Genomic DNA, 23,392 nt, shown 5'->3' with positions numbered 1-23,392 from the left:
GTCTAGATGACCCAACTCCCAATGGTAAAGTGCCTAGGATAGCACAAGGGTTAGCGGTGTAGATGATTCGTTAACGTTCCTCAGATCAATCTGGATTGCAGTCAAAATGTAAATCAAAGTTCATCCCTAAAACTCAATGAAGCAGAATTTCAGCATGAACTTAACATCCTGAACACTAGAGGGCGCCAAATGATATTCTGACATGAAAAGAATGCAGTGTTTGTTTACATGTGTCTAATGCAGGTCACACTTATTTTTGCCCAAGATGTTTTATTTGTGACAGGCTTGAAATAAATCTGGAAGGATCCATTCTTTTGACGGGTCAGGACCAAACCTTTGGATCAGCAGTTTCCGGATGCAAACCCTCATCCAGGTGGATGTGAAGCCCAGCGTCTGCAGAGTGAAGCTCCACAGACTGGAGTCCAGACTTTTTGCCATGACCGTACAGTTCCTAGAAAGAGCAGCGGGCCGCACATTATTGGTTTATGACAGGAGCCTGCAGGATGGTGGAAAACTGACCGCGGGCCGCATGTGGCCCACAGGCCGGACTTTGGACACGCCGGACACACGTCTTTCAGGTCAGAGGGTTCAGATCTTCACACAGGGCTCTTGTTTGGTTTAGGATAAATCAGCAATTTTCTATCCTGAAAAGTTTCTGGCCGACTGACAGAAAAACATTTCTGTAAGTGGGGAAAATAAAATCCCAGTTAAAATAAGACTCCATGACAGTTGATCAGCTTCAGACAAACGGGAAAGAAATCCACAACGAACGTCTTAGGAAGATTTAATGTACATTTATTCTTAACACGTGGAACATATAGTATAAAGATTTCATACTGAATAAATGATATTCATTGAGCCAAAAAAGGAAAAAAAGGAATTTACATCAAGTCTTTAGCTACATCATCTGAAATACAAATATGCAGAATCCGCATCACTGGAAAAATCAAATAAAATTAAACCGCTTCTTCCTCAAGGTTCCGTCCATCGCCCCGGTGAGCCGGGACGCCGTTTGGCCCCACCGGACACAAACTGAAGCGTGGAGCTAGTGGGGGATGGCGTTGGACAGCAGCGAGACACCCCCGAGGCGGCGCCGGCGGGTGTCAAGTCATCACATGGCGCATTTGATGCAGTTCAACTGGTCAAAGGTTAAAAACGGTGAGGCGCAACAGAAGAGGGGGGGGGGGGGGTGGTCATGTACAACATCGTATTTACACTGCAGCTGGGACTGCATCTAGCGTTGAGAACCAGTCCTATAGGCGCCTCTGAGCGTCCGGGTCAAGTCATACAATCAAGGGACAGAGAGGTCGGGGTGTTGTAGGTTCACCATACTTTGGGGGGAAAGCCGTCTTCTCTCCACATGAACTCAAACGGATTTAAAAACTACAGTTTGCTGCCGAGTCAGCGTATCTCAGTGTGAAACAGTATCATTACAGTATGTTTACAGTTCCAGGTGTACAGTACAGAAAAAAGTCCTACAATCTACTGCACAGCGCCCCCGCCTGTTCACGTGTGGTTCCTGCCAGGCTGAGCCTCCACAGTCACAGCCACGCCTCCACACAGTCTGTGCCCCCCCCCTCCCACAGCGCCCCTCTGTCCGAGCCTCGGAGGGGGGGCGCGAGGGTCCCCCAAACTCACTGTAAACGAGACAGCAACTTTGGTTACAGTTTCTTCTTTTTCAGGAGTTTTTATGTTTCTATAAAAAAAAGGGTCCTGCCCCCCACCCCCACCGCCAGCATCCCTCCGGTTGAAGATCCACAGGGTTCTCCTTCCTTCAGGGGGGGTGGGAATAAAAAGACAGCGGAGTCCGAGGTGAGTTTGCATAAATTAAAAAAAGGAGAGGGAAGAAGGCCGTCTCACTCTCTGAACTCACTCGCAGCAGACGCACACGCAAACACGCAGGGAGGGGCGGAGCCCACACCTCCCCACGCCTGTCATGACTGGCCGATCAGGAACAGAATGTCACAGATTACTTGGGACACGGAGGAGTTCATGAGCGGCGACACAGAGATGTCGAGCAGCCGCGACTCGTACAGTGTGAACTCCGAGTGGTTTTCCTCCACCTTGGCCAAGGCGTGCAGCGCCCGGGCCGCCCGCCGCATCATGTCCACGCTGGTGGGCTCAAACTGGGGGCCGCCCTGCATCTGCAGCAGCGGGTTCTGGCTCTGCGAGTACTGCGTGGCGGCTAAGCTGTCCTCTAAGAAGCCCAGCAGGTTGCCCACGCTGGCCTTCTGCACGGCGATGGCGCGGGCGGCCAGGGTGTCCCCCTGGGCCAGGTTGGCCAGCAGGACCACCGCCATTTCCCGGCAGACCGCCACCTTGCGCTCACCGACCAGGCGCACGAGCGAGCCGTAGAGCTTCTCCAGGCGGCTAAAGGGAGGCGTGGCCAGAATGAGGTCAACATTGTTGTCCTGGATGCTGAGCTTGCTGAGGGTCTCCAGGACCAGTCTCTGGGGGGACAGGGAGCTGTGGGGCCCGAGCGTGGGGAAGGGGTCCAACGCCTCTGCAGAGGGGCAGACGGCCCAGTGCAGCAGGCCGTCCAGCAGGGGGAGACAAATACTCTCTGGGTAGATAGAAAGGTCCAACTGGCCTGAGATGTTTGCCAGAGTGACCAGGCAGTTCTCCCTCAGCACCTCCAGGCAGTCCCACCACCACTCGTCCCGCTCGCAGCTCACGCCCTCGTCCTCGTCCTCCTCCTTCTCGTAGGTGACTGGCGCCTGTTTGCGCTCCGGGTGTCTGTGGTGGAGCAGCACCAGGCGGCCCAACAGAAGCAACAGGCCCGGGTGTTTGGACAACTCCAGGTCGTTCCCGGGAACGAAAGACAGGCTCCGGACGATGTTGGAGATGCAGATGCAGCGCCGCGCCAGCGAGTCCTGCCAGTCCGACAGCGTGCTGAGCGGCGTTTCGTCCTTGCTGTGAGGCTCGTCCTCCAGGATCTTGATGTTGCGGCGGTTCTTCAGATCCGGGTTGATGCTGAACAGGAACTTCTCCTTCTGCTCCCCGGCTCCTCCGCGGACCACCTCCTCGGTGACCGAGCCCGGGCGGGCAGACAGCACATCATCTATGGTGGCGGTGACTGGCGCCCCGGTGGACGGAGGGCTCTTCTCGGCTGGAGACCTGAGAGGCTCAGACGTTGGGGGTTGCTCTCTGGACTCGTCCTCGCCGCTGCTCCTGGGTTTTTCGCCGCTGTCCGGCGCTGTTCCCTGCACCTTCTTGCGGGCCTCAGTGAGGACCGGGGAACGTTTAAGCAGCTTCCGACGGTCCGTCTGGCTCTCAAAGTGGGTCTGGATGTGCTCAGTAGTGTCGCCGCCGCCGATGCTCCAGTGTAGCAGACCGCTGTCAAAGCTTTGCCGCTGGCCAAGCTTGGACAGGTGATTGAGGCGAAAAGGGTTCTTCCTCCGCACCAGCTTGATGGGGAGTTTATCAAACTTGCTGGCCTGCTTGGGCTTCTCTGAGTGGTTGCTGGAGTTGTGGTTGGAACCTGCAGACAGCTTACTGGACGCCTTTTCTTCGTCCTCATCTTCTGAAGACTTGCCTTTCAAAGAGCTCTCTTCCTCTTCCTCTTTGACCCGGATCAGCGATGGTGCGTCAGCAGGTCTTTCAGGTTCCTCATCTTCGTCCTCGTCCTCGGTTTCCATGTCCTCGCCCTCGGCCATGGAGGGGTCCTCCTCGGAGTCCTCTGCGGCGTTGGGGTCGATCAGGGTGCGCTGGCCGTGGTCTCCGACCTCGTACTCCTTTAAGATGCCGAAGATCTGGATGAGGCAGCGTCTGAAGTACTCCACGATCAGCTCCAGGAACCCCGGCAGCTGAAAAACCCATCAGAGGACCTGCGTAAGTTGACTTTCAAGGAGAGTCGCTGTGGAAGACTAGAGGAGAGCAAAGCAGGCCTTACCTGACAGAGGTTGAAGGTGGAAATGCTGCCGTCGTCGTACAGCAGAATGTTGATGGTGTCCAGAGCCCATGTGCTCTCCGCTAACAAGCCGGACTTCAGGGACATCATCACTCGCCACGCTTCAGGGGTGCCTGGAAACAAAACCACTAACTGAGCCGGACGGACTGGAATGTTTTAGACTGGGAAGAATCCTCCATCTAAATGACATTTTGCTCTGGTTTGTGGTGAGTTTTTCTTCTTCTACTCAAAGATGAAGTCAAAGGTTTACCTATTTCTTTCATGGTGAGCCTCCGGCGGGGTTTAAGGTGGGGTTGGGAAGCCTCCACCGAGCCGGGAGGGAAGGCCATGTCACGGCGGATCATGGGTTGTTGCACTGGAGCCTGGCCGATGTGGGAGGCAGGCACAGGAGGTCCAGCTTTGTGCACCTTAATGCCGGGATGCATGTAGGGGGACTTGCTGGGCGACGTCCTGCTTTCTATAGGCCGAGGCATGGGGGCCGGGCTTGAAACCTGAGGAATGTGGTTCTGGGAAGCCTGGTAGGTGGAAGGTAAAGGCCTGGTCATGGGCGGTCCAGATCCGGCGGGGCCAAAAGGCGGCTGCTGCCTGTTAACGTGGCCGGGCCACTGCCCCTCGTGGTTGATGCGTTGGTCTGCTGGCATCATCTCCTCTGAGCGGTTCATGCTGTGGTAGCCGGGGCCCTGACCCGGTCCAGGAGGTCCTTGACGGTTGGGATAGTTAGGATAACCCATGTCGTTGCGGCCCTGCCACATCGGGCCCTGTGGGCCATCAGGACCTGAAGGCATGGGGCTTGGCATCATCTGGGGAGACTGGGAGTTGGGGCCTGCAGATGGCGGCGCTCTATCCCGTCCAAACGGGAAGGGGAACTGGCCCTGTGGACCTGGAGGTCTGCGGTCTCCACCGGGGTACGCGTTGTACTGGTTGTACAGGTCCTGCTGCCCTTGGTGCCCAGCAGACTGTGGACCTGGCTGCTGTTGGGTGCTGTAAGGAGGAACGTTGTACATTTCTCCCTCATGACGTTTGGCAGGAGGACCGTACCCCCCGTCCACAGGACGCTTGTAGTTCTGTTGACGAGAAAGATTCAGGACAGCGGGTCAGTTTGAACATCCTGCTTTTAATAAGAACCCCTTATGGTCATGTGGAATTTTGAATTGTTCAAAGGAAGTAAGAAAACCACAAAAGCTTGTACCTGCTGCTGTTGGTACATTCCTGGGTGTTGGTTAGGATACGGGCCACCAGGGGGCGCTCCTTGGCCAGGGTACTGATTTGTGTAGGAGTCGTGCCTACAAAGAATTCGTGTGCATCATTACAAATGCACATGCTTTGCTGCAATGAGGCGTTTCTGCTAACAAAGATCTGGACTCAGTCACTGACCGCTGCTGTGGGGGGGGGCGGCTCGGTGAGTACATCCCCGTGTCTCCTCCAGAAGGCATCATGTTGGGCTGAGGAGGTCCTGAAGCCATGTTGCCTTCAGGGCCCATCCCCGGCTCCTGTCTGCAACACCAACAGCCCACAGTCAACTTCCCCCCCATCCAGTCATCGTCTCCATTCACACGGGAAAGCGGGCGCTACCTTCTGTCGTATCCGTACGGGAACTGCTGCCGCTGGCCCATCGCCATGTTGCTCATAGGGCCCGGAGGTCCTCTGTTGTACTGCTCCCCCATCCCACTGTTGGGGCCCGGGGGCATGAACTGTTCCCCGGCTGTGAGAGGAAAAGGCGGTTAAATCCGGCTCCCATGAAAGCGTTCAGGTTTGCTGGCGTGGCCAAAGCGCACCTTTCCTCATGCCTCCAAAGGGGTCCTTGCTAGACTCATAGGGACCCATCCGACTCATCATTTCTGCACTGCCCATCCCTGACTGGTAGCCCTGAGAATTGGGAGTCATGGCATTCCTTCTGGAAAAGGCCGGATCACTTCCGTCGGCAAACGGGTCCTGCAGGCTGACGCTGTTCCTGCAGGACGGCATCAAAGTGTTTGTCATGAAGAACTGGCACCTGCTCCTCTAAACGAGGCGCTCTGGGGACAACTCACCTGACACCGGGCATCTGAGGCATCTGTGGGTGTGGGGTGGAAGCCGGGGTAGGGGGCTTGAGGTCCCCCCCCTCAGCCATCGAGCTGCTGGTGGACTGGGGAGTCTGGGGTCCCTGGAGGGATCCAGAACCAGCTGCAGGAGAAGAGAAACCATCGTGAGCCCAGATGAAAAAGAACAGAGGAGATCTTGGTGGCTGGACGCCACACGGAGCTCCGCCCCCGACGCGCTGCTGCCAGGGCTGCAGAGAGCAGCGTAGAGCGCATGCTGAGCGTGCACGAGAACGACGGAGGACCGTCATGGTTAGGCTGCTGAGTCATGCTGAGTCATGTTTCAGCCATGACTGCTACTAAACCCTCAAATGAGCCGGGTCACCCACCCCACCCCCACCCCCCAGGCAGGGATTTCCTTTCATGAAAAGAGGGGGGGTGGCTCTCACAGGAACACACATGAGTAATCTAATCTTGGGGGTGGGGGTGGGGGTCCCCTCATGTTACAACCCTGCACACTTTCTGTAAATGTAACCCCCCCCCCCCCCCAAATACTGAGTGACAGCGTAGCCCCGCCTCTTTCTACAGACCCCATCCCATCAAAGCTTGTTGAGCGACAACACCCCCCCCCCCATTTCCTGTGACTCATAGCAGCCGTCATTTTGACGAATGTGCCCAAACGCAGACTTCATTAGTCAAGCGGAGGGGGCCGGGGGTGTTGGCGCTCACCGGGGCTCGGAGGCTGGATCTTGGGCTGGTTCTTTTTGGTGTCGGTGTTAAAGAAGTCGGGGGGCGGGTCCTCGCCACGCTCGATCTTGCATTCGAAGGCGTACAAACACTGGATGTACTGCTTCTTGAGCGAGCTGGCGGCGCTGCTGGACGTGCCCACGTTCAGGTTGGTGGCCAGCTCCCGCCACTTCTTGTTCTTGTTCACCTGGTGGGAGAAGGAAGAGAGGCGGAGCTTCAGCGGAAAAGCATCCCAACAGAACGCAGGCGGGCCAAACGCAGGTGGAGCTGCAGGTGAACCTGAGTCAGGCCGCCGATCTCCTTCACCGAAACGTAGAGCTTGAAGAGATCCAGAGGCTTCCGACCCACGGCGGGAAGATTGTGCATTCCCATGGCCTTCTCCTCAGCAAAGGCCAGGTATCGGTCCACCCACATCTTCCTCTCCGGCTCTGGGCCGAGTTCGTACAGCCGAGTGATCTTCTCGTTGGTGATGGTGGAGGAACTCGACTTCTGTGTCCAAAGTGAAGGAGACCGTCAGGACATGCAGGAAAGGTAAAGAAAAGGACTTTCTCTGGATCTTCTACCTTTTTGGATTCTTGTTTGGGAGTCCCATCAACTTTGTTGTTCATCTTCTGGGCTGGGGTTATTTTTTCCATACCAAAGTCAGAGCCTGGAGCCCCCCCTGAAACAAAAGATCACCTTCTGTCAGAGATGCTTCAAACAGCAGGAAGGAGCCCATGAGAGACAGCTGGACTCACCGGGGGTGCTGTTAGGCATGTTCACACTCATGGGATAAGGCCCCGGCCCCCCCTGATTCATGACGCCGTGCATGCTGTTCATTCCTGGGCCATATGGAGACCCCGCCCCCATCATGCCGGGGGACATGTTGGGGTAGCCCGGCGGCCTAAGCAGGAAAACATTTGATGTTGAATCATAGACAGAGCCCGACGTCTCTGGGATGCTTTCAGGGTTCCCTTCAAAGTGTGGGAAATATGAGTCTGCTTGCCCACCTGTTATGTATGGAGTTCGAGGGTCCGTGGTGCATGGGGGGGGCTCCGTCCTTCCTGTTCATGCCTGTGGGCGGACACATGCCCGATCCCATCTGGGGGGGCATTCCTCCCATGTTAGAGCCCATTCCAGGTCCAAAGGGTCGAGCCCCCATCTGGTGTCCCGGACCTATCCTGTTGGGGGGCATGGTTCCATATGGCCCCCCGCTGCCCTGACCAGGCATGGGGTTCATGGAGCCGGCCATGCCGGGCCCGCTGGGGTAGTTGGTATTGGGCATTCCCGTGTAGCCGGGCTGTCTGGGATAACCTGATTGGATCCACAAGGAAAACTCAGTGTCAGGGAAAAAGGACGGACCCCCCCGGTCCTACCGCGTCTGCCCCCGCCTTACCTTGTGGGCCGTACTGGCCTCCCTGAGGGACGTAGTTTCCCATGGTACTGTTCTGGGGGTAAGGTCCCATCCCAGCGTGCATGTGGCCTCCTGAAGACTGGCGTGGAGATAAGGCGGAGCCAGGCTGTCCAGGGGAGCCGTACGGGGGCATCTGAGGGTTGCGCATGTACACTGGAGGAGATAAAGGGGGCCGTTACTCATGCACTTATGTTTAAATGCAAAGTGCTGACCACCTGACTCCACCACACCAGTCTTTTCAGAAAGGGCAGAGCTTAAAAAGGAGAATTCCAAACTTTGCAACATCATCTTTAAAACAAACAAAATCATTCTCTTCAGAACAACGGTTCTTCCAGGTTCTGTCTGTAGCTTCACCATCAGAATTCATCAGTTCTAGAGCCAGTCAGAGGAAGGTTCTGGTTCTGTTCAAAAAGGCCTTTCAAATGGAAAAGAGAACCGACAGAACCGGGAATCAAACCCTCAACTTGAGAGACGTGGAGGAACCTGAAACACAGATGCCGTCAGACGGGGAAGCGGGGGCGGAGCTCCACTCACCCCTGTCCTGACCCATGGCTGACTGGTTCATGGAAGGATGCATGATGCTGTCGGACTGGACGCTGGGGGGCCGCAGCGGCATCTGGCTCCCTGTGCAGGAAACAGTCCTGTCAGCTTCAGAAACACGTTTCCCCCGGACTGAAACGCTCATCAGTGCTTCAGTGCCCCCCTCCCTCACTGTCCTTTTTAAACAGTTGACACTCAAGTCACAATGGAGTACTTTGTGAGCAACCCTTGAAGGAAAACTCTACCTGGCCCTGCAGCGGGGGACAGGGGGCCACTGCGAGACGGGGTGACGTTGGTGGGAGAGCCCACAGGTGAGGGGGAGGGCCCTCGAATGCCTGGAAGGTGAGGGGGTGTGTGCGGAGAGAAGGGCGACTGGGCCGGGTTGCTCTGCTCGCCCTGACTGCTGGACACCCCCGACGTGCTGACCCCCGGGCTCAGGGCCGCCTCGGTGCCGGTGGGGAGGTCGTCGATGGAGCCGGAGAGGTCCTGCAGCGGAGAGAGCGTGGCATGTTTCACCGCCGATCGTGGAGGAGCGTCAGAAACGTGCAGCCACAGAGCAAAACGCTGCAGCGGTTCAGACACAAAGACATTTCTGTGTTTGTCGCTGTTCAGGAGACGCTACAGAGTTTCTGTCTGACTGCAACAACATGACCGAAAAACTACAATTTACCAAAAAGAAAAAACCTGCAGAGAATCTCTGAGAAACTGGGGTTTCACTGCATGGAGCAGCAGCAATAACTGTGGCTGGGCGGGGGCTCTGCTGCCATGTGGGGGTGTCATGGTGCTTCAAACAGGGAGGTTGGTGTTTACACATCAGCCAATCACGTGGAGCCCATGTGCTCGCTCTGAAATGCAAGCTCATCCGGCGTCCAAGGAGGGAAAAATGCGAGGGGGAGGGAAAAAGAGCAGATACTGGAAGAGAGCCAAGCATTCCCACAGAAGTCTCACAGGCTGGCTGCGGCCCCGAAGCCGGCGGTTTCTGCACTTGAAACGGCGCCCGCTGCTATTTTTGGGATGTGACCTGATGGAGAAACCCCAGAGGGAGTGACAGGAGGAGAACGCTGATTCAGAAATCCCCCCCCCCCAAACACACACCTCCCCACTGCCTCACTTCTTTGAGAGAGAAAAAAACACAGCTCCTCTGACCTGCAGCGACTCCAGCTTCACTCTCAGCCTGTTGGCTTCATTTTAATGACAGGCAGCAGCAGGAAAACAGAAAACAGGCAGGAAGGACAGCCAGAACAGGACTGAAACGGGCCTCAAACGGGTCTGAAGCCCAGCTGAAACATGGCAGGAACAGGACTGAAGGTGGTGGGATTCTCCATCCTTTGCTTAATGTTTTTTTTAATCACCCGGGTCAGCTGACCTGCATTCATAGTCCAGAACTTTCTCCGTCTCCAGCAGCAGACATCACAAGACCAAACCGTACCAAACCGTGCCAGATCAAGGTTGGTGTGGTAGAAGTTCTGCAGATGATCTGATTTTAAGTTTTCAGTATAGTTTACAAAGCCCCTGCCCCCCCAACCCCCCCTCCCCCACCCCCACCCCACCACACACAATCAAACCTCTTCTCAGTTTTGGGATCCTGTTGGATGTTTTAGCCCCACACATCAGAGTTCATGTGACAGAAACCTCAAACTGAGACGGAGCAGGCAGACGCCAGAGGACCTGGAAGGCTTCCTTATGACCTTAGGAGGGGGCCGAGCAAAAATGATCCAGGTTAGCTTCTTAGTCACTAGCTTTTGATATAAAGTTGACTGTGTCCATCTCAGTGAGAGCCCCCCCACCCCCCACCCCTCTAACTTTTAAGTCAATATTAGTGTCATTGTCAACGAGGATTCAGAAATCATCAATACAAGTTTCTTTAAGCATTACAAAAATACCAAAGCCAAACATTTTAAACAAATGAAAACAATCATAATAGTGTTGAGCTGCCTTCACGCCGGACGCCATTTGTATGTCAACGTTGGACGCCTGTCTTTGGACGTGGGTAAAATTTGCTCCTTGACGCCTGTCCAAAAATGTCCTGGAACGATAACGGCTGTGGGAGGAGCTACCACCAAATGTCTCACAGAACGGTGTGTCCAACCTGGACGAGGCCTCAGCGATCAGATTTCTTGATTTGAAAGCTGATCCTGTTCCCGTGTCTGGTTGATGACATCGTTCAGAGTCTCTCCTGCAGTGGGAGCCGTTTTCAGCATTACCTCCGTCTGTCTGTGGCTCCGTTCAAACAATTTGTGTCCCGCGTTAACCCCAGAGGGGAAAAAGAAATCTGGAGGATCTTTTATTATTGTCTTGATGAAAACAAACATCAGAAGTCCATGGAGCTGGAGCGGTCGTGCCCATGGCAGCCCGTCGCCCACGGCAGCCCGTCGCCCACGGCAGCCCGTCGCCCACGAGAGCCCATCGCCCACGAGAGCCCGTCGCCCACGAGAACCCGTCGCCCACGACAGCCCGTCGCCCACGGCAGCCCGTCGCTCACGTTAGCCCGTCGCTCACGACAGCCCGTCGCCCACGGCAGCCCGTCGCCCACGGCAGCCCGTCGCCCACGGCAGCCCGTCGCCCACGAGAGCCCATCGCCCACGAGAGCCCATCGCCCACGAGAGCCCGTCGCCCACGAGAACCCGTCGCCCACGACAGCCCGTCGCCCACGGCAGCCCGTCGCTCACGTTAGCCCGTCGCTCACGACAGCCCGTCGCCCACGGCAGCCCGTCGCCCACGGCAGCCCGTCGCCCACGGCAGCCCGTCGCCCACGGCAGCCCGTCGCCCACGGCAGCCCGTCGCCCACGGCAGCCCGTCGCCCACGAGAGCCCGTCGCCCACGAGAGCCCATCGCCCACGAGAGCCCGTCGCCCACGGCAGCCCGTCGCTCACGTTAGCCCGTCGCTCACGACAGCCCGTCGCCCACGGCAGCCCGTCGTCCACGGCAGCCCGTCGCCCACGGCAGCCCGTCGCCCACGGCAGCCCGTCGCCCACGGCAGCCCGTCGCCCACGAGAGCCCATCGCCCACGAGAGCCCATCGCCCACGAGAGCCTGCGCCCACGAGAACCCGTCGCCCACGACAGCCCGTCGCCCACGGCAGCCCGTCGCTCACGTTAGCCCGTCGCTCACGACAGCCCGTCGCCCACGGCAGCCCGTCGTCCACGGCAGCCCGTCGCCCACGACAGCCCGTCGCCCACGGCAGCCCGTCGCCCACGGCAGCCCGTCGCCCACGGCAGCCCATCGCCCACGGGCCAGCATAGCGGGCTACTCTGTCCAGCGGGCGTGATGGTTCCAGCTCCAGTGGCCGGGAAAGTCCTCGCGTAGAGCAGCCATTTTGATTTTTTTTTTTTTTTACCCGCTGATGGAGTCACTGTAAACGCTGCGTGCCCAAAGCTGAATCCCTGACTGGTTGAGGCACCATGTCAACCTCACTGCATCTGCTGGACTGACAGTATTTCACCACCCTTTCTGAGTCTTCTTCTAGCTCTGCCCCCTCCCGTATAAAATCTTCTAGCTCCGCCCCCGGTGAGAACACAGAAAAACACAGGTTTGTGGGGGGAGGGGTAACAGCTGTAAATGGAAATAGAGACATCAGAATAAAGAGCACACCACAACAAACAGGAGTGGGGCGGTGATGTGGCAGATCCACGGTCATTTTTCTACAGGGCAAATATCAATGTTTGAGGGCAACAGCTGAGGTCATCAACAGGTTTCCATGACAACCTGCAGTACAGGCACGGAGTATCACCAGCACACCAGTGGAAGTTGGAGCACTTTTCTAAACTTGAAGCTAAGAGAAAGACTGCAGCTTCTGTTCCCCCAGAGAAGGACACGCCCACTGCCTGCTGATTGGCTCACAGAGGCAGAGCCCCTTCCCTGTAAAGTGGGAACAAAAATATAAATAAAGTGTTGCTTCACCTGAACATGCTTGTGCCATAAAAACAACAGCAGTCTGAGCTCACCCCCCCAGCTTGAACTACCAGATCAGACAGCACAGTGTAGGGGGGGGGGGTTCTGCTGAGAGGAAACATGGCTGGAAGGCGGGGGAGGGGGGCTCTGCTAATGGCTCAGACTCTTGGCTTGTTTTTTTTTTGGGGGGGTTTTCAGTGCTGCACAGCAGCAGCCTGTTCTGCTGACTGCACAGGTCGGGGGAGGGGGGGGGGGGGGTCCTGAGTCTCTGCTGTTCAACACTCATTACTGGAGGATGATGAGGAGCATCAGCCATGACTGTGGGCGGAGCATCATCAGCTGATGCTGAGGAGACGGAGGAAGACGGGACCTTTCTGTTAGCAGGAGGAAGAGCAGGAGGAAGAGGAGCACAGAGGAGGAGAGCGCTCAGAGAGACGGCAGCCATTTTGTGCTTTTAGCAGCTCTGCCTAACATGGAAACTTCAGGCCAAGCGCAGCTGCTCAAGTCTGCGCAGACGGAGAGAAATGAAAGAAAGACCTCTCACTGAGATGGACACAGTCAACTTTATATCAAAAGCTAGTGACTAAGAAAAGCCTCCCCCCCGGCACTGGAATGAGTGACCCGGCTCGGCACCGGAACCAGATCAGGTGCTGGTGGTGCCGGGGGAGGGGGGCAGAGCTTGTCCCCCCATCAGGCCCTCTCTCTGACCTCACTCTCAGGCCCACAGATGCTAAACAAAATATACAGGGGGAGGGGGCAGGGGCTGCCATGGTTACCAGATTCACGTGGTTGACGCATCGCAGCGCCGCCCCCCCCACCACAGCCTCGGTGTCCCTCCATGCTCTGGCTGCTGGGGTCAGTGTGCAGACAGCCTCAGGGGGAGGGGTCTGCTGCTGGTACCCCCCCTTAAACTTTGACCACTTTGAATACACTTTATCTATTAGCTGTGATCACATGGGGGGGGGGGCTTCATCTACAAATCATGACTCCATGAAGCCCCCCCATGTGACTCTGTGAAGAAACAGAAAGTTGAGCAAAGATCAGACGTTTGGATGGTGAAGGAGAAATGAGAAGAGCCCCCCCCTGACAGAGGACTGCAGGGCTTAGCACCACCATCGGGGGGCGCTATCATTCCACTGCAAGGGAAAGCAAAGGCGGCCCCCACCCTCAAAAAAGCAGCCATTACTGGCATTCACCACGCTGGCTCAGGTCTTTTCTGCCTCACGAGGGGGGGGCATGCACCTGTACTCCTGTGGTTTCAGACAGATGACCCCCCCACAACATCACCTGCAGTCACATGCAAGGGGGGAGGAGGGGTTAAATCTGCACAATTTAAAAAAGGGAACCTTGATCAATTTGGGGGGGTTGAACATTGACTTAATTGAGCTTCTGTCGGGGGGGGGGGGGGGGGGGGGTAATGGTAAAGGGACACTGAATAATGTGGGTCTGTGTGTGTTTAGAGGGGGCGGGGGCTTTTGTAAAGATTACAATAGACAGGGGGGGTCAGGACAGACGCCCGAGGTGAGAGCCCCCCCCCATCCCACAGTGAGAGTACAGAGAGGGGGGGGGCGAGTCAACAAGGAAGAAAAGCTGAATATAAGTGTAACGTTTCATGGGGGGGTCGGCAGCTTCTGCTTTCTGCAGACAGGCTGCAGTCAACCGTCTTTGTGCTGCAGCCCAGCGAGGGGGGGGGCAAACCGGCCCAGGAACATGTGGACGAAACACACCAACGCTCGGATCCAGTCATTAAGAATCATACCACCATGGGGGGGTGAACCCCCCCGGAATCTGAATAAGACACAGAGAGCGGGCCCCAGAATAGGAACAGGAAACGGGCCCCGGACTCTGAATACTGACAGCACTGCACAGCGTTATGAAAGCTGACAGAGGGGGGGCGAGCAGGAAAGGAAAAAGAGAATTTAAAGTGAAAGAGGAAGGAGAGAGAGCGGCAGAGCGGAGGAGAAACGTATTAAACTCTGAGAGGAAAAAAATGAGTGCAATACTGGAAAAGGCTGGGGGGGCGGGGCCTCGTCAGGCTGATTGCTCCGGAGCGCTGTCGCAAAAACAAGCTTAGCTGCCGCAGCACAGCAGAGCTGGGCTGAGCGGGGAGGGGAGGGGAGGGGGCCGCGGGATCCCCGCCTTTAGAGCAGGATGCTCGCATTACAGCTGCTGCACGTGCATGCAGGACGTCTGCATGCAGGACGATGCAGGCGGAGGCATACACGTCTGCAGGTAGACGCATGCACGTCTTCATGCAGGACGATGCAGGCACGTCTGCAGGTAGACGCATACACGTCTGCAGGTAGACGCATACACGTCTGCAGGTAGACGCATGCACGTCTGCATGCAGGACGTCTGCAGGTAGACGCATGCACGTCTGCATGCAGGACGTCTGCAGGTGGACGCATGCAAGTTAGGAAAACTGTCCTTCAAAATAAAAGACCAGATGTGGCATCCTACTCTGAAAGGCTACAGGAGGAAGCAGAGGATAGAAAAACACCAAGTGTGTGACCAACATGTGACCCCCCCAGCCCTGCCCAGCCCCCGCCTGCTCTAAGTCTGAAGACCTTTTGAAGCAGGAGGGATGACTACAAGCAGGGGGCGGGCCTGGTGAGGGATTATCCCACAACAGAGAAAAGACCTAGGAAAGGACAAGAAGGGGGCTCATTAAAGAAAAGAATGGGTGTGGGGGGGCATTAAGAAGGAGAGGAAGTGTCAAATCACGGGGTGATAAAAGTCCAGAACTGACAGCTACACACAGCTCAGTTTCAGATGTGTAGGGGTGGGGGTGCAAAATAAAAACTGTTCAGGTCACCTCCTGAAGGACCCGCTCCAATCCAGCTCTGATCTGTCAAAGCGTGCCAAAAAATATAAATAAAAAATTAAAACCCTGTGTGGCTTTCTACACTGCAGAGCAGCAGGAGTTCATCACAAACCCCCCACTAGCTTACAGCCCCTCACAGCCCCACACAGCCCCATCCTAACACTAGCGGTTATCAGATCTATCCAGCCGTCCAGTTCTGATCCAGATTCCAGCTCAGAGCAGGAAAACTAAGACGTTCATGGATCTATGTGCCTGCAGGTGGATGATCAGAATGGAGCGGAGCAGGGAGACTGTGGCCCCGCCCATTGCAGTTTCTACATCACAACTGAGAGCTTTTGTAAACGCCATTTTTTCATCTGATTCAGGATGAATGAAGAAAATCCTCATAGACTTTTCTGTGTCCTCCATCATGGAAAAAATGCTACAAGAACACGTTAAAAACACAGAGAGCTGCTCCATGTGAGGAAAACCCGCCATGGTCAATATAATGATGACCACATAACTTTCATTTGAGGGGGGGTGTCTTCAAATCAGCCACCAGGGTTACTGATTGACACTTCAGTCAGTAATGACTCATTTGAGTGAAAGCTCCTCTTCACAGGTTAGAGCAGCTTTGTGCTCACACGACAGACGACTCCTCAGACACAAACCGGCTCAACCCGCTCTGCTGGTTCCTCAGCCGCCTGGAGCAGCCCTGCTCCTCATACCTGCGCCTCCTGCACACCTGATCCCAGCTCTCTGCCGAGCACCTAGTGTGGATTCACAGTCAGCCGTTTGGTTGAGGATTCAAACTGGATAGGAGGCGGATTTGAACCATCACCACAGCTCCTTCCAAAGCAGGAATTTCCTCTCAAACTGGAGCCAGCCCCCTGCTGGCTGAGCAACATGTTTGTCAGCACAGCAGCAGCAGTCAAAGAACTGCAGGTTCAGTTTCACTCCCTATCATGATAGCCCTCCCCCATGCCACCTACAGCTCAAACGGTCCAGCTGATGTTGCTCTGATAAGCCGTGAAAAGACAACACTTCAACGTCCCGCTCAGACATAAAGAGGTGACCTGCAGCAGGTGCAGCGTGATGCTCTTCATCCTCTAGGCTCCCCGTTCAGCACCAGGAACGCTTCTTCAGACAAAAAACAGCCTCAGTTTTAGGCACTTGACCCAAAAAGGCTTTTTCAAACCTCATTCATTCACCTCCAGCACTCTAAGGGTTTGAAGTAGCCGTTCAGACCCGTTCAGACCCAGTCTTCTGTTTTAATGAAACCAAATCAATCAGGGCCGTATTTAGGCATAGTCATGATAAAAACTAACACTTTAGATCCCAGTACAGTTACCCCAAACACCAACACAAACCCTCATGTCTGTGTTTGTGTTCTTGAATAGTACCTGAAGGCGTCCTTCAGATCCAAACCCAAACCCGCATCACTGAAGACAAAGATCCGTCTGCAGGTTCTGTCCCCCACAGCAGAGCGCCTCCTTCTGGTTCTGCTCACTAAAACAATGTCTTCTTTAGATTTCCCTATCTTTGCAGCAAAGTTACACACATGAAGCTCAGAACACACAGGAACCCACCAAGTCCTTCTCAGGTGGGACGCTGCACCTGCGACTTTTCTCCATCATCCACTAAGATTGTTTTGGTGTGACCAGCCGGACTGAATGATCAGCAGTAAACAAACAAAATGGTCATTTATTTGGGGGGGGGGGGGGGGGGGGGGGCAGCTGTCTAATGCTGACACGGGGCAAGTTTCAGGAATCTCTGGATGCTGCAGACTGTCTGAAACTCCCCATTTTGATCCGTCACATTTCCTGTCCCGCCCCCACAATCCGGACGTCTGCAATCATTGCAGTCAGAGCAGAGCCAGCACCTCCCAACGACCGGGAGCTTTTTTTAACTGATAAATCTGTAGATCTGCAGGACCTGCGACGCAAAACAAAGGAGACAACTTCCTTCAGGAAGATGTCGATTATAGGGTTGTGCCGATGGACGATATCATCGTCCATCGTGATGGGTGACTGACATCCCGATGGAGAGACACCATCGTGATGCCACGCCCCCGCCACGCTGGGAGTCGACACCATGAGCCGCGGTTACATGTGAAAAATATCTTGATGGGATCAATGGTCGGATTAGAATTCAACCGTGTAGATGGGCCCAGAAAACCTTTTTCAGAATATAACAAACGTTCACTAAGGTCACACTTTCGGTCGGAATAAATCATTCGCACATGCGCAGTAGGGTTTGAAAAACTGGAAGCGGATATCAGTTCCGCCGAGCAGCTATTTTTTTCTCAAACTTTATTGAATGTAACAATTCAATACAAAACAATGTTGCCGAACGGCTTTATACATTGATATGTCAGCTCGGTAATATACAAGACGATCTTCTAAACGTGCTTTTAATAATGTTACGATTATTATGAAACGCCTGTTCGCTCATCGTTTTATTTTTAATCCGTGTGGTCAGTGCTTTGTCTGTTTAAGAACGGAGCCGGAAAGAAGCCAGAATTAGCAGTATGCTAACACGGGCTAACAACATTAGCTTTGGGTGGTGCTGCAATCTGCATTTTGGCTGCATTTACACATGTGGGAATAACATCAGCCTTTATTTAGTCGGGACACGACTGGAAACACAAATCCACGTGATTGCTTGAACGATTTCTAAGGACTGAGCGACATTTCTGCTTTGAAGCTCACACCGCCCCAAAGTGCTGTGTGTGTGCTGACGATCCTCTGCTCCGACACACACTTTTAGACCCGGTTCTGAGTTCGGTAGCCCGTTCCCCTAGAGCTGCGGAACAGATCGCAGTTCTAAATCTCCTACATGACGCTCATGTAACAAAGCCCCCCCTTCCCCTCAAACACAAAGCTGTAAGTCCGCACTCCGCCGGTCCGCTTGACTAGTTAAATGCGGGAGCGGACCATTTCTTTTCTAGTTTGTTTGTTACTTTTTCTGTTAAAGTTATTTCCCTCAGTACTGCAGATGAGTCATTAGTTGGGAAATAAAATAAATAAAGTAAAATAACGAATAGCAATTATATAAGACCGAAATATTAAAAATAGCCCCCCTACCCCCCCACGACGATATCATCGTCCATCCCGATGGTTGACAGCAAACATCATCAACGGCCAATTTAGGGGACATCGCCCAACCCTAGTCGATTATGTCCCACAAACCCAGAGATCTGACCGCCTTTCCAGAGTTCAGGGACGTGTGGTGAGGTTGATGGCTGGTGAGGCACCGACTCCTCTAGAGTCAGATTTACAAGAACTGAATATTTCAGCATCCATCCAACAGCAGCTAACAGCTTATAAAATACACACAAGAAGATATTTGTCCTCCAAAGAATATTTCGTTTATAGACATGAATTATTCATATGTACTGTAAACAAATTTAAGTATACAGATGTGTCCAGCACACATTTGACCCTCAGAAACAATTTCTGGTATTTTTCCAACTTCTAATTCTGGAGCTTTAATGTTATCAAATGTCTGTGAAAATGATTATAAAAATGTTATTTTTAAAAAACAAACATTGAAAACCATGTTTGGCCTTACTTTTTGACTCCGTGCGCCGATCCTTCACAAAAAGCTCAATGATCTGTTGGAAAGTCTTCCTCTCAATGGAGACAGACGTCCTCGGTCTGTTCTGCTTCTACGGTATCAGTGTAGCTACAAAGCAGCTGTCAACTGTCAGCTCGGCCCCCTGCTGGTGAGGCTTGCCTCACCAGCAGCCTTTTCTGCGGGCCTACAGCAGTGTTTTCAGCGCACGTCTCTGTTAACATTGAGCCCTGCTGTCAGACATGAGGCACATCGCTTCAGAGCCTCACCCGGAGTTTCAGCTCCGTCTGTGATCGCGCAACACTCAAATGATGCGATTTGAACCTCAGAAACTGTGGGAAACGTGTCGAGTTGACTGAGAATGTATATTTAACACAGATCATTGGAAAATAGTATTTACTTAATTACCCTTTTCTATTTTATCACGATCATGACAGGTGAGGCAGTGCCTCACTTGCCTCACCTGACCGCACGTCACTGCTGTAGTCATCGTGATCCTACATGATCAGCCTCCCAAATAAATCCCACTTTCAGTCTCCTGAATGAACGGTCCTGAAGCTGCACTGAACACCTGCATGAGAGCCATCTGCAGGGATGCAGAAGGGCCCGCATCAGCCAGATTAGCACCTCTCTCAGCCAATCACAGGCCACCATGGGGGAATCCCCGAGACCACCCTCCCTTTGACAGCTAATCCCAGAGAGGTGTATGAATAAATAAAAAGGAAGGAAAGCACATCCTCAGGGTTACCCCGCCTGCATAGACAGCCCTGCTTCTCCAACAGTGCCCCCCCCCCCACGCACTGCTCCCTCCCTTTCATTAACGATCTCATTTCTGACTCTCCTTCCCTGAGGCCCAGAATGAGGCTAGCTCCTCAGTCTGACCCACAAACACTGCCATGGAAACAGAAACCTGTCCCACGGTGAGAGAGGATGCCGCCGCTCACCTTCAACTCAAACACCCCCACCCCCCAAAAGTCAGAATCCACCCAAATCCATCCAACCTTTTCCATAAGGTTAGGATGGACATGGATGGAACGTGGGAACGACAGAACTCGGCGGCGGCTCACCGGCAGGCTGGACGGCCGCCCCTGCAGGCTGTCTTCAGGGCCGCTCTTGTTGGGCTGGGCAGCGGGAGGAATGCTGGACTGAGAGCTGAAGGAATCCTGGGAGATCTCCTGGTTCTACAAACAAGACAGATGAGATGATCTCACAGTGAAGCTGCACGCTCCTGCTTTTCCAGGTCCACGCCGCCTGACCTTCAGACCATCTACAGGTCTGCGCTTGTACATGAAGACGGGACAATAAAGCTTTTTGAAATCTCAATCCACTCTGGGACTTAAGCTATAGAAACTGACAAAACGCAGGCGTTACCTGTGAGGGAGGGGGGAACCTCTGATATGGTGACTGCTGCTGCTGCAGGGGGGGGGTCTGGGAGTAAGGTGATGGCTGACTTTGCTGACCGTGGGCTGGGGGTTGCTGGGCTTGGGGAGGCAGACCGCCTGCTTGTTGCTGCTGTTGCTGGGGGGGTGCTTGTTGCTGTGCTGCCGGTTGTTCTGGCCCGGGGGGTTGTGAGTACCCAGGTTGGCCTTGGGGGCTCGGCTGATTCTGAGGGCCAGGGCCCTGTTGCTGTTGCTGCTGCTGTTGAGGCTGGGAGGGGACATAGGGCTGCTGTCCCGGCTGAGACTGCGGGGGCTGGCTATAGGAGGGCTGCGCCGCAGAGCCGCCGTGGGGCACCTGGGTCTGTGGAAAAGGGGCGCCTGGCTGCCCGTGTTGGCCCGCAGGTTGGGAGGGGTGGCCCTGCTGAGGATAGGGGGACCCAGAGCCGCTCTGGCTCTGATATGGAGGCTGCTGCTGGCCGGCATTGGGAGGGGGGCCGTGCTGAGCGTAGTAGCCCTGGTTCTGCTGGCTGTAGCCCCCTGGGCCCTGCTGTCCGTATGCAGACATCTAAACAGAGTGATAAGTGAATCTGTTAGGGCAGCATCACAAGGCAGCACCAACGCAGCAGGGTTTTTGGGGGGGTGGGAGGACCGTTCAGATGTAAACAAAAACAGTTTGCTGCAGCTTTCATTCCCTGCTTTTTTTCTATTTTTGGGAAGTTGGCTGTGAAATGTATCCAGCTTTTATTATTTTACAACAATAATGATAAACATCTTCACCTGCTTTCCATCATTTACATTTCAATAAACCTACTTTTCCTGACGCTGCATTATTTATGACCAATAGTGCCGTTTGAAATCGTGGCCTTAGCTAACTCTCACATCTTTCAGTAACATTTATAGTGCCGTTAATGTTACTGAATCTGAATACTGAACGCAATCATCGCGTTAAAGTTCTTGTATTAACGGATTTATTAACTGGAAACCAAATGCACCAGAGGCTGGTGTCGTGACATGACACTGGGGGGTCAACAACAGGATAAGCTATAGTGATTGACACAAGTCCACACTAAACAGGAGGAAGAAGCTGTCTGGAAGAGTCCAGCAGCACAGCCCAATGAAGAGCTGGTGTTTACAGGGTGGAGGTTTAAAGACAGAAATGGTGTTTTTGATGCTTAACATGTTCTTGTAGCATTTTTTCATAATGAAGTACATGTGGAAAAGAACTTCAGGTTAAAACTGCATTTCCGAGTATTTCTTTGTTCTAATCGTTACGGATCAGAAGCAGATTAAAATCGCAGGTTTGTGACGCAGGAACTGCGATGGGCGGGCCAAAGTCTCTCTGCTCCGCCCCAATTGTAAATCCTCTACTTGGAGACAAATGGATCCATGTACGTCTTCATTTTTCTCGTCCAGCTGCCATCTGGCTCTAAACTGGAACTTCTGACATTGCTAGGCATTTTTTTGCTACACTACTGTTAGCTTGGGCTTGTGGGGCAGCCATGGTGTAGTGGTAGGGTGGTCGACCTCCAATCAGAATATTGCAGGTTCAATTCCCGCCTTGCCCGCCCATGTGTCGAAGTGTCCTTGGGCAAGACACTGAACCCCAACCTTCTAGTGGAAGGTTGCGGAGCCGCAACCAGTGTGTGAATGTGTGTGAATGTAAAGCTCTTTGGGCCTTTAAGGAAAGTAGAAAAGCGCTATAGTATACGACATTTACCATTTCCCATGGCTGAAGACTGATGGGAGAGAGTGAACCAAGGCATGCTGGGATATCAACGTAGGGTTACGTCTGTGCCAACAGCCCAGCCCACAACTACAAGGCAAGTTTCTAATGAGTTCCTGCTGCTCTGCAGAAAACAAGTCTTGGAAAACGACAGGTTTTTTGGTTTTTGCTAAAGGCGGAATAATCATAATAAAAAGACCACTGGGAACGACTTTACAATAGAGAGAAACTTCCAGAACTCCCTCCAAACCATTGTCTCAAGCTGCCAGAGTTTATTTATTTACAGTAATAAAAAAGAACATTTTATATGTCAGATTGTTTACTGTGGAAGAAAAAAAGTACAAATGTATATACAAGACAAGCTATCTGACATTCTACCGTAATTTCCGGACTATAGAGCGCACCCGATTACAAGCCGCACCCACCTATTTTCACGTATTTAACTTCTTTTGTACATACACAAGCCGCGTCAGTGTACAAGCCGCATGCATTATGCAACATGGTCACCCTGACACATCACGTCCTGACTCCCAGACTGAGTGCAATTCATTAGCACACTGTGGGTGGAGTCAGCCTTGCCTCAGGATCATGTATTTAAATACACTCACATCTGCCAAACAGCATGCACCTCTATTCTGTTCACATGTTCCTCAGCTATGGTTTTTTTATTTTATTTTTTTTAAAGATTTTTTTACTTATTGACAATCTAGGTATCATACATAAAATTACACACAGTTACCATATAATCAACATTACATCCCTCAGTTATGATGAGGAAATTAACATCCGCGATCCCCCATTTCCCATGAGTCTTAGGGGCTAAAGGCGGGTCTAACCCGGCTCGCCACACTGTTGTACGTGTTTAAGAATGAGCAAGGAGCAGCGGTGGTGGGAGGGGCGAACGGGAGAGCAGCTCTCCTTCCGCTTGGGTCGCGGCAGTGTTATGGGAGTAACAGGGCTGGTTAAAAAAACACACCAGTAAAATACATCAGCGGCGACTGAAAAGAGCGCGCCTCCGCGCGGCGCGTGCGTCAGTTTCCTTCCACAACAAACACTGTTGCTCCGCGGACGTCTCTGCGCTCCGCGCTCGCCAAGCGGGCTCCTTGTCTCCCCTTCCTATCTTCTCCGACACCCCATGCGAGAGCGGCTCCAAGGAGGAGCGCTTCGTCCCCATTGCGCCGGTGGACGGAGCAAATCGTGTCTGTGCAGAGCAATCGGAATTAAAACTGAACGTTTTGTGGATGAGGGGCGGATGAGTTGTTACGTGTGGGAGCCTTCAGACTGCCATCGGCAGTGTCTCCAGCTCACACAGAGGCTGTGAGCTTTTCAAAGCAAAATTCCGCTCAGTCCTTAGAAACAGTTAAAACGACCACGTCAATTTGTGTTTCCAGTCGTGTCCCGACAAAATAAAGG

At 53.7% G+C, this 23,392-nt stretch overlaps 1 protein-coding gene across 2 annotated transcripts in view; it reads right to left on the bottom strand.

Annotated features, from left to right (window-relative positions):
- Positions 1–768: 768 nt before the first annotated feature.
- The window catches only part of LOC101159069 (AT-rich interactive domain-containing protein 1A), a 45,778-nt gene continuing 23,154 nt past the window's right edge, over positions 769–23,392 (bottom strand). Inside the window, exons 3-20 of one of the 2 annotated variants that reach the window (XM_023960240.1) lie at positions 20,249–20,821; positions 19,945–20,058; positions 8,854–9,094; positions 8,603–8,692; positions 8,051–8,221; positions 7,665–7,968; positions 7,413–7,558; positions 7,239–7,336; positions 6,955–7,164; positions 6,658–6,862; positions 5,941–6,073; positions 5,686–5,861; positions 5,483–5,612; positions 5,285–5,404; positions 5,100–5,193; positions 4,161–4,974; positions 3,893–4,023; positions 769–3,806 (exon numbers count right to left, since the gene is read on the bottom strand). In XM_023960240.1, coding sequence (XP_023816008.1) covers positions 1,935–3,806; positions 3,893–4,023; positions 4,161–4,974; positions 5,100–5,193; positions 5,285–5,404; positions 5,483–5,612; positions 5,686–5,861; positions 5,941–6,073; positions 6,658–6,862; positions 6,955–7,164; positions 7,239–7,336; positions 7,413–7,558; positions 7,665–7,968; positions 8,051–8,221; positions 8,603–8,692; positions 8,854–9,094; positions 19,945–20,058; positions 20,249–20,821 — 5,622 coding nt within the window. In that variant the 3' untranslated portion in view covers positions 769–1,934. The remainder of the gene's footprint in view (positions 3,807–3,892; positions 4,024–4,160; positions 4,975–5,099; positions 5,194–5,284; positions 5,405–5,482; positions 5,613–5,685; positions 5,862–5,940; positions 6,074–6,657; positions 6,863–6,954; positions 7,165–7,238; positions 7,337–7,412; positions 7,559–7,664; positions 7,969–8,050; positions 8,222–8,602; positions 8,693–8,853; positions 9,095–19,944; positions 20,059–20,248; positions 20,822–23,392) is intronic. The other variant, XM_023960241.1, reaches the window with a different exon arrangement.

Source organism: Oryzias latipes, chromosome 11 (genome assembly GCF_002234675.1).
Source record: "Oryzias latipes chromosome 11, ASM223467v1".
NCBI lineage: Eukaryota > Metazoa > Chordata > Actinopteri > Beloniformes > Adrianichthyidae > Oryzias > Oryzias latipes.
Note: the sequence above shows the minus strand (reverse complement) of the source record. Positions and strands in the feature narration are given on the sequence as shown.